Below are 11,701 nucleotides of genomic sequence, written 5' to 3' on the forward strand. Positions count from 1 at the left end.
CGTGTCGTTGACCAATTCGAGAGTCAACAAAAATAATATAATTATTTTAGATAATTTAAATTAATTTTTTTATAAATAAAAATTATTACTTAATTTATAATAGATTAAAATAATAATAATGATTTTAAATAAATCAACAAAATGATAGTCTTAAATTAATAAAAGTGATTTTAGATAATAATAATATAGTAACATGTTTAAGAAATATAAAGTAATTTTTTTCAATTTATTAATTTAGAAAGAAAGAAAAAATGGTAAAATTGTCATTATGATTGTTATTTTTATTATTATTTAAAAATAAATTTTTATTCCAAAAATTGTCATAGGTTCACCAACCGAATAAAAGTTCCACCAAATGTAAGAATCCTCCATTCCTATGAAATTGATTCCTAAGTATGAAAGTTTAAACCAAACATAGCAATAGTCCGACCCACCTTAACTTAGAACCGTCCTCATAACACTTCAATCATGACCATTTTATACATTCCCAACTCCAAATAATTAGAACTATCATAAAGAAATTCAAAATTTTCATTAATATTAAATCAAAAACAAAATTTAGAAGTAATCCCTTTAGGAAGTAGCACATTATGAGAGTAACTTACATGATGCATTATCTATTTTATTTTATTTATGAATTATGTAAATCTACTTCAACTAAGGTTAGCAAAAAAATATTGCTCTTCCAATGGACATATTTCCTAACTTTTAAAAAATATATATTTATTAAAATAACATTAAGACACTACTATAAATTAATAAAAATTTAATTGTGTCCATTATATTTTTCAAAAAAACACATGGAATTTATGACATTTGAGGATTCCAAAGTCATCTGAAATTATGCCTAAGTTATATATTTTAATGCTAATTAAGTTCATCTGAGGGCTTTAAGAACCATCGGTTGAGTCGCTCTGATGCTTTCAGAACCTAAAAATTCATAAGAATAAGAGAGTTTAGCTTCTCATTATACTATAATCAACAAAGTATATAAATATATATATAAGAATCTTTAGTGGTTACATTTTTATAATGATTGTATATTCAAAAAGAAAAAAAAATTATTATTAATATCAGATATTGAGTTGTCCTAATACCTATTAACTTTATCAGAATAAAAATATGACAACTAAAATCAATATAACTATCCTTGAATAAATATCAAGGTAACTAACTATTATTAATAGTAAATCATATATGGTGAATATTGGTGTATTAACTAAGTGAACATTGGTGTAATGATGCGGGCACCAAAACATTACACACAGTGACATATCACTATTTTTTTAAAATAGTGGGTCTCAGTTTTAATAAATGTGATTGGGTAAGCTAAACTGCCACATCACTGTGTGTAATGTTTATGTGTATAATTTAAGTGTGCACATATCATTACTCGTATAAAAATATAAAATATGGTGTCAATATATCTATACCTGAAGATCCCAATCTGTTCTCCATGTTATGATTGAAAGTGTAGTTGTTTGTGCTACTACTCCACACAACATTCCAATCCATAATCCCTACAATATCAACATCATGCTAACCCATAATTAACACACTCTAATAAATCATTAACCAATTTAAATTTGTGAATGAAATCATAAAAGTCAATAATATGTTTAATGTTAATTTGTCAAATAGTATTCTTATAGTAATTTTTTGTAAATTAGTTTTCTTGACACTCTCAACACTTTGTCGAATCACTCGAAATTCATTCAAATTTACTCGGTACCTTATCAAAAGAAGACTACTTATTAGCAAAATGACAATAAAATCTATCTATTTATAAAATTACTCATCTTACTATATATGAGAAATTTTTCATTAAACATTTAAGAAAATTACCTTTACTTGAAGATTTACCACATAAGCAAGAACAACTCCTAATGGTATCCCAATTATATAATAGCAAACAATGTTTACTATGGCAACAGTTCCTTGTAAACCAGCACCAACAGCCACACCTGTAAATAAACACATGTTGTGATGATTTCACCAAATCAATTTTTTGACAAACTTTATCACTAAAAAGTAATAGGTTGTGACTAAAACTATATTAATGACAACTTATGATTAAGTATGATTTTTTTAAAAATAACATTTATTCATATAAAATATATGTTAGGACTAAAATTTTGTAGCATATTATTACCTGAAAGAACTGGATAAACACTATTTAATAAGATGGAGAAAGCGAGCAAGACTGAAAGATCTGATACAGCATCGGCCACTTTTTCGTCATCAGTGAAAAGATAGGAAATTTTACGGCCAAATACCAAACACATAATCCAGAAGAAGACTCCCATTATAATTGATGTGGTCATAATCACTTTAATAGCAAATTTTGCAGCTTTTGCATTTCCTCTTCCTAGCTCGTTCGACACTCGTACACTATATATGTACCAAAGTAGCCAAAAAATAACTTAATCAATATTAATGAACAATGAATGAACCTACATAATGTATGAGTGTAGTTTACATTATCTATATATATATAATACGATTATGATGCATGCACCAGTGCATACTTTTTGTGTTTTTGGCTTATGAATAGTTTTCGGCTTGATTTTCTTTTATATATAACCGTATTTATTGTAGTTATTTAGAGTATCCTGCAAATTTTTAGTAAATTCTGAAAAATTTAGAGTACCGAAAACTAGGTTCAAACATGTTACACGTATGACTAATTTTTTTAACCTAGTTTTCAGCATTGTAAATTATTCGGAATTTCTTGAAAATTTGTAGGATGCTCTAAATAAATACAATATACACGATTTTAAAAAAAAAATCACTCCGAAAACTGTTCATGAGTCGGGAAACACAAAAAGTATGCACTATAGAATTATGCTATATATATTTGTAACAAAAAGATAACACCATTATTGGTGGTAGGACAATATTAGTACATAATAGTAGTTTTTAGGTTTTATATAAATTTAGTGAGAGTTCTCTAAATTTGACCTAGTCTTCTTCTAAATTTGACCTACTCTTCTTGTTCACACCACCTAAAACTACAAAAAGTATGTTTAAGAATTATATCAATTAAATGAATAACTAATGTCAATTTAATTTTGTGCATGATACCATATATTATCAAATGAAAAAAAAAAATCAAAGTTGTTAAATAAAATAATTGAGAATACTTACCATGCAGCACCCAGAAAACCCAGGCAAATCATGAACTCCCATGCAGAAATATTGAGACTGCAAAAACATATATATTATGATAATAATAATAATAATTTGGAACTTGTAATTATCAATTATTTATACTAAAATTAATAATTATAAAAAATTATGCTTACCAAATAGAGAAAGCAGATATGGCAGTTGTTGCATCTTTCATATATCCTGCTAACAACACCAGAATGGAATTGTACCATAACTCTAAACTATGTACATAAAACAAAAGAAATTATTATTAGAAGGATGCTGATAATTATTCAACCTTAATTAATTAATGATGAGATTTTTAATCTAATCTAGTCTAATTTTATTGCTTTTGAAAAGTTACATATTAAGACAAAATTGTCACATTTCCAAAATATATCAAGAAAACCCAACAAAATATATGAAGACATCTAGGTCATATAGTTCTATATTCCTCCTAATATATAGACTTTTTTTAATGTAATTTTATTAGAAAAACTAATTTGTAAATAATTATAAAAATATACATATATAACATTTTACAAAATAGCATTAGAAATACATATATTCTCTTATTACTTGTCCCTTGGCAAAATTGTCTATTTTTTAAAATTATTTTACATTCTAGTCTAGTTTTAATAATTTTTTACAAAATGACATCTCATAATTTAGACAAGTGGTCAAAAACTTTTAGACAACTGGTCGAATTTTAGACAGATGTCATTATGCAAAAAATTATCAAAAGTAGGTAAGATGCCCAATATTCATTTATATAATACACCGTTATTGATGGAATTTAGTATCAGATCCCACATATTTTAATTTAAAATAAAATATATGGGTTCCGATGCTTAATTGAATTAATCAATACCGGAATGGCATTATTATGTACATAAATAACATGATCATAAAAATAAAAATACTTACCACAACATAAGACCAGATGATACAGATAGCTTTACAACAGGCCACATATCACAAAGAGCAGCAGTTGTAAATCCTCTCCAAGTTTTGGGACACCAACCTCCAAAAATGTACACAAACTGCCCGATCACGGAAGCCCAACTCGCAATATTCAGGGCGCCAAGAGCGCCGGGAACACCCCAATCGAGCTTGTAGACAAAAATCCACGACAGCACGACATGAAGCACGAACGACGAGGCCGAAAGCAAGCCCACCACCATGTTCTTGAGCTGAGCTTGTAGGTACATTTGGATAGTGAAGCTAAAGACAAAGTAATATAGATATGGTATGGTCCAGGCTGAGATTTTCCCAGCAGCAACAGAAATATCTTCTTGCTCACCAAGCCCTCTGAGGATTGGTGTGGAGAAAATGAAGATAGGGAAGGTTATTGTGGCAGTGATGATATTGACAATCCATGATCTTTGCAAGTAAATTCCCATCATGTGGTATTGTTTTGCTCCATATGCTTGCCCACATAGTGTCTCGGTTGCACTTGACATTCCCAACTTTTTTTCATATCCAAAAATGAAAATTTTGAGTATAGAAAAGTTATTCACATTAGAAATATACAAGTTGAATAGAATGGCTATATTAGAAGTTACCACATAATAATAGGGGGATTCTCCTATAGGGTCTTCACTGAAAGCCCTACCAGTAGGACTCTCAGTGTTCTCGACCCGTGAACAGTTTTCGGCGCGATTTTTTTTATGACCGTGTATATTGTAGCTATTTAGAGCATCCTGCAAATTTTCAGAAAATTCTGAATAGTTTACAGTACCGAAAACTAAGTTCAAACATATTGTTGCACGAGTGACTAATTTTTTTTATGCGAGTGGAAAACAGCAATTTTGAACTTAGTTTTCGGTACTGTAAACTATTCAGAATTTTCTGAAAATTTGCAGGATGCTCTAAATAGCTACAATATACACGGTTATAAAAAAAATCGCGCTGAAAATTGTTCATGGGTCGAGAGCACTAAGAACCCAACTGATAGGACTTAAAGTGAAACTCCTATAAAAGAATTTTCCCATAATAATATAGGTTTTATGCTATTTTGAGTGTTTTTATTTTTTTTAATATTAGTTCAGACTTTCGATTTCAAACAATTATAACCATAATTATTTGTTTCATAAATGATAAAAGAAAAGAAAAACGATACACTCTTTTCAAATTTGGTCAACAATAAACTCAAAATTAGTATGAATTTTCGTTGTTGGTCTTTTATGATAGGTTGAGTTTGGAAAAAGAGAGAATAAAAAATGAAAATAAGGAAGAGTTCAAACTATTGAGTTGAGAATACTATTTTTTTTTTCCAATTTATAAAACATAAGGTTTCATTTGTAATTATTTGAAACAAAAAATCCAAATTAATATTTGAAGAAAAAAAAAACAAGTATCCAAAATTATATTTCTTCTATATAATAAGTGTGTAGATAACAGAATATCTTAATTTTAAGGGTTTTTTATTTTTTTTAATATTAACTTTAACGGAATATTCTTATATTTAACAAAATATTTTTATATTTAATGGTAGTTTGTAAACATCACTTAAACTTAAATAAAATAAAATAAATAATTAAAAAAATTAAAATATGATATTTTTGAAATATTTTACAATAATAATTATTTAAAAATAATAAATAATTAAACGAATTCGAATATAATATTTTTGAGATATTTTACAATAATAATTATTTAAAAATAATAAAATCTTACGTTTTATAACTTAAATAATATTTAATTAAATTTAAATTCACTTATTAGAATAATAGCATATTAAATATACAATATAATCTACTGTCAATTAGCAACAAAATACCTTTTTTTTTTTAAACTAGCAAGAACTTAAATTTAAAATTCACGTATAATATTTAATATTACATTAAAAATATAATATATATATATCTCTCTGGTTATCACTCCCAAATTCAAAAACTATAACAAACGTAAACTTAAACAAAAATAAATAAATTATTTAATTAAAATAAAATATTTATTTAAAATTTATATGATATTAATATAAATGTATCTAATAAATCCAAAATAATGATAGAATGAGAAAATCTCACGCAAGTTGGTTGTGAGAATCCATGTAAAAGATTTTGTGTGTTGCTTAGTTGTTTTTTTGTAAAAAAAAAAAGTATATATCAATTGAACATGGACATAATAAAAGGAGAATATCAATTTTCAAATAAATATATTTTTTTAAATGTAATATATTTACAAAAATTAAACATAAAAAAACTGCATACGTAAATGACTATCTTTGTCCCTTTTGACCATCACTTTCAAAAGCATTATCAAAATGAACCCTACTACTAATTTTTGTCAAATATTCTAAAATAATAATAACCAATAAACCTATATTGAAATGTAAAATTAAATAAAAATTATAATATTCCAAAAAAAAAATTATTTTCCATCTCTATATCCTCAACAATCGGTCAGAAATATCACACTATAAATATGGAAGAGGAAATTTCTTCGGTAGGTACTTCAAAAAGAACCTACCGGTGGGGCTCTTTTGTGTTCTTGATCTGTGAACAGTTTTCGGCGCGATTTTTTTATGACTATGTATATTGTAGTTATTTAGAGCTTCCTGCAAATTTTCAGAAAATTCCGAATAATTTACAGTGCAGAAAACTAGTTTAAAAACAAATTGTTGCATTTATGCGCATGAAAAATAGAATGTTTAAACCTAATTTTTGGCATTGTAAATTATTCGGAATTTTTAGAAAATTTGTAAATGCTCTAAATAATTACAATATACATAATCATAAAAAAAAAATCACGCCAAAAATTATTCACGGATCAGAAATACAAAAAAGTCCTACCAATGAAACTTCTTTTGAAGCCCTACCATAGAATACTACTTTAGAATAAGCTAAAAATCTAACTTTGTCAAACAAAATTTGCGCAAATAATTAAAATAATAAGTTTAGGAGGGACCAAATTAAAGTTTCTGAATTATATGATCTCAAATTCCGTTGACTTGTCAGAAAAGTTTTTTTCATTATTTGATATTGCCAAATTATATGTTTTGAAAAATGCCAAATTATTGTATATTAGATTTTTTTTCCTTTTTTTAAAATTTTTTTACCTTTTCTAAAGGGATGCATTAGTAAAGTAAATTTATATTATATTTATCAAATACTAAAATATTCAACATAAATATTTTTGTTAAATGCATGCTAGTACATGCACAAAAATGTTATATACATATTAATAATGTATCAAGTTTTCGACATGTGTATTATTATTCTTTAAAAAAATTATTACGTATATTATGAATAATTTAATATGTCGAAAACATGATTCAAATAAGTTGTTTCACACATCTCTTCTATATAACAAGTGTATAGATAACGAAAATTATTTGTTTTAACGGTTTTTTATTTTTTTAATGTTAATTTTAACGGAATATTCTTATATTTAACAGAATATTTTTATATTTAATAATAGTTTGTAAACACTTAAACTTAAATAAAATAAATAATTAAAAAATTAAAACATGATATTTTTGAGATATTTTACTATGATAATTATTTAAAAATAATAAATAATTAAACAAATTAAAATAAGATATTTTTTAGATATTTTACAATGATAATTATTTTAAAATAATAAATAATTAAACAAATTAAAATAAGATATTTTTGAGATATTTTACAATAATAATTATTTAAAAATAATAAAATCATACGTTTTATAACTTAAATAAATTTAATTAAATTTAAACTCACTTATTAGAATAATATCGTATTAAACATATAATATAATTTACTGTGAATTAGCAACAAGTTTTTATTTTTAAAAAAAAAACTAGCAAGAAACTTAAATTTAAAATCCAAGTATAATATTTAATATTACATTAAATATATAATATTTTTTTGTCACTCCAAAATTTAAAAATTAGAACAAACATAAACTTAAACAAAAATAAATTAATTAATAAATTTATATGAAATTAATATAAATTTAATAAAAATAATTAATAAATTCTATAAATAAAACTAAGCAAACGTGCATATTGCACGTTGCTTGTATCTAGTATATAAAAAAATTATTGATACAACAGACTGTTTGAACTTTATTTTTTATATAAAAAATTATTTAAATTTTTTTGAAAATTTGTAAAATATTCTAAATTATTATAATATACAACATCGTATAAAAAATTTCAATTTTTACTAACTATGTTCCAAAAAATATGAGAAATATACAAATGTACCCTTTTTGGGTGGTGTACTAAAAATTGCCTTAAAAGAAACTTGTAAATAAGTGAACTCTAATAAAAGACAAAAAGTTGGATATAAGTCAATATTATTGAAAAGTATAGGCACGTGACTACCATGATATCTCACGTGACTCGCACGATCCACTTGTAAAGTATGGCATTAGTATTTTTCAACTTAGTCCTTTGACAATTACTATAATCAATCATTGAAACAAGAAAAATGTTTTTCAGACAAAAAAAGAAAAGAAATTACCGTTATATTTAGCAGAGATCGAATTTTTGTCTCCATATTTTTTCTATACTGTGTAAAGAGTTTATACTTTTTTAGATTATGTGTTTTGCTTTATTATTTGTTTGAATCATGTGTTTTAACAAATTATTTTTATGATTATGTATTTTCTAAAATAGTTTAAATAGATACCTAAATCTGATTTTGATCAAAGTTTTTTGAATTAAAATCACAAATAATTCATCAAACTAACAACTCAAAACAAAAATACAATTATTCTCCCGAAGAACCGTGTTGTTATATTCAATTTTTTGTTTATCAAAATCAGGTTTAAGGGTCTATTTGAACAATTTTATAAAACATATAGTCCAAAAAATAATTTACCAAAACACAAGATCCAAACAAGTAATGGGGCAAAACACAGGGTCTAAAAAAATATAAACCTTATGTAAAATATAAACAAATAAATAAAACATATATATGATTAGTTGATTTTTTTTTCAGCTTAATGCACTTCTTTTTGTTTACATTTCTTCAATAGTTTTAGCGCGATTTTTTTATATAGTTATTTAAAGTATTTTTTTATTTTCAGAAATTTTTTAATAATTTGCAGCATCGAAAAAAAATATTTAAATATATTGTTTTTCACGCACATAAAAAAATAATCACACGTGCAATAACCCGTTAGAATCTTGTTTTCGATACTGTAAATTATTCATAATTTTTAAAAAATTTGCAAAAATATACAAAATCATAAAAAAAATTCAGAAACAAAAAGAAATTTCAATATCCTATGATTAAAAAAAGAATATAGAATAAGAAGCCATTTCCCACAAATAATAATAATAATAAAAGAATATAGAATAGAAAAACTCACAATTATGCCATTAATGAAACGAAGGAAAAGGGTTTGGACTAGGGCAAAGGCGGCGAGGTCCAACTCAGTGACGTGGCCGAGAAAGGACTGAGTCACGACGAGTACACCAAACGACGTCACTCTGGCCAACATTGAGGGAAACGCTATTTTCCACATCAGCTTCATCTCTCTCCAAACTCTCCATTTCAGAGTTTCATTTCCATCTTCATTTTCATTCTCCAGAAGACTCTCTTCCAACTCATCTCCAACATTTTTGGATCCCATTTCTCCTTCTCTTTTCAAAATAATATCAACGAAACTCAATTAATAAATAAATAAAAGAAAAATAAAAAGAAAAGGAAGAAAAATAATAGTTAGCAGAGGGAAGAAGAGTGTTTGGGAGGAGAGAAAGAAAGTTGGAAGAAGAGTGTTTGGGAGGAGAGAAAGTGGGCCAAAAAAACATAACATAAATATAAAAAGAGAGAAGAGAGAATAATAGTTACCAGTAGTTGGGAAGAGGAGAGTGTTTGGTAGGAGGGAAAATGGTGATGAATATTGAATGAGTTTGGATTTTGAGTGTGGCTGAGAATAAACCACGAGTCAAGAAGAGAGGTCAGACACAATTTCAGGACTCTTTTCTCAATCTATATTTATTATATATAAATAAATAAATAAATATAAAGTCCAATTAAAACGCAGTACATAGTGGTGACAAAATTAAGTAATCTTCCTATCTTAAATACTTATTTATTACTCAATATTTTATCGAAGATAATAGTAAGGGGCATCGTTCGGACCCAACACCACAGATTAGTATATCGTTATTGGTACAATCTAATATCGAGTCTCACTTGTTTGAATTTAATAAGTACTCAGGGCCGACCCTGAAAAAAAGTGGGCCTAAGACGGTTTTAATAAATTTGAAAAGAATTGGCTCTTTTGTATATGTAATTTTTTTATGTAATTTTAAATAAAATTAAACTAATATTTAGTAATATAAATACATTCCAAACCAATAAGAGTTTACATGATATTTTTGGGCCCTGGGTAGGGGTGGGCCCTAGGCACGGGCCTAGCCCGCCTATGCCCAGGGCCGGCCCTGTAAGTACTATGGGATATCGCTAACCAATCATAGGGTGTCACCTCATATGGTGTTAGGCAACTTAAGATGTCAAATAGCAACACACTTTATCGAAATACATATTTGGTACATTATGTTTTTAGTAATGTTTATCTGATACCCTTTAATTTGAAATCGTATATATTTTGTACTATGTACTCAAATTTGATAAATAAAATTTTATCAATAATAAACTGTCATCAATTATATCATTTTCAATATTGTTTGGTAACACTTAAAAAAAATAGTTTTTTATTTAATTATTAATTAAAATTTTTGACAATTAAACATAAAATGTGTTTAGTAACTCTATTTTTATTTATTATTTTTTAAAATTTTAATTAAAATTCATTAAATTTTGGAATTAGAATTTTTTTCACTTTCAAAATTTTTTTAAACCGTTTTCGACTTTTCCTTTCTTTTGTTAAACAAAAAATAAAAATGATCAAACGCGTTTATTATTTTTTGTTTTTAAAAACAAAAATAATTACCAAATGTAACGCCCCACGTCACTAATCTTGAGATTGAGATTACTCCAGGTCAAGCACGCTTAACTTTGGAGTTCTCAAGTGATGGGCTACCGAAAAGAAGATACATCTTGTTGATATAGGTAGTACCCATCAATCTATTTAAGCATTCTTCAACTGTGTAGTCTCATACCTACACAGTCTTAGAATCATCACTTGACATTCCCTAGACGGTGTGAGATTGCACAGCTTTACCCGGTCTATTCCATCACGGATCACGAGATACTGACTGTAACACCAAACATATTTTTATTTTTTAAAAATAAAGAAACAAAAATAAAATTATATTTCTTTACTTTCCTATTTAGATTCAAAGGATTAACTTTCAAATTAAATATGGCTTAGTTGTCACCACTTTTATATATTTAAAAACAATTATGGTATTGGGTTGGCATTGAAAACGTTAATGTGTGTATACCATAAATGGCGTTTTCACTTTTTTCTGAAAAGTCTTACAAACACCAAAAGAATATTATTTGTGTGTTTTCAAAATTTCGTGACAAACTCAATATTTGTTTTCAAAAACAGTATCATACGTCTGTAGTAACCCACGTGTACTTGTGTAATCATCTTCGTGGACCAATTAGATGTGGTCCAAACCAAAGCCATGAGTAAAAAT

At 26.2% G+C, this 11,701-nt stretch overlaps 1 protein-coding gene across 1 annotated transcript; it reads right to left on the minus strand.

Annotated features, from left to right (window-relative positions):
• Positions 1-722: 722 nt before the first annotated feature.
• On the minus strand, positions 723-10,077 carry LOC133824823 (protein DETOXIFICATION 24-like). Its single transcript, XM_062257800.1, has 9 exons — positions 9,939-10,077; positions 9,457-9,730; positions 4,078-4,619; positions 3,306-3,392; positions 3,148-3,204; positions 2,153-2,391; positions 1,846-1,964; positions 1,434-1,520; positions 723-930 (listed from the first exon to the last, which is right to left on the minus strand). Exons 2-9 carry the CDS (start codon positions 9,718-9,720, stop codon positions 868-870), a joined length of 1,458 nt encoding a protein of 485 aa, XP_062113784.1. The 5' UTR covers positions 9,721-9,730; positions 9,939-10,077; the 3' UTR covers positions 723-867.
• Positions 10,078-11,701: the final 1,624 nt, after the last annotated feature.

Source organism: Humulus lupulus, chromosome 3, assembly GCF_963169125.1.
Source record: "Humulus lupulus chromosome 3, drHumLupu1.1, whole genome shotgun sequence".
Taxonomy (NCBI): Eukaryota; Viridiplantae; Streptophyta; class Magnoliopsida; order Rosales; family Cannabaceae; genus Humulus; species Humulus lupulus.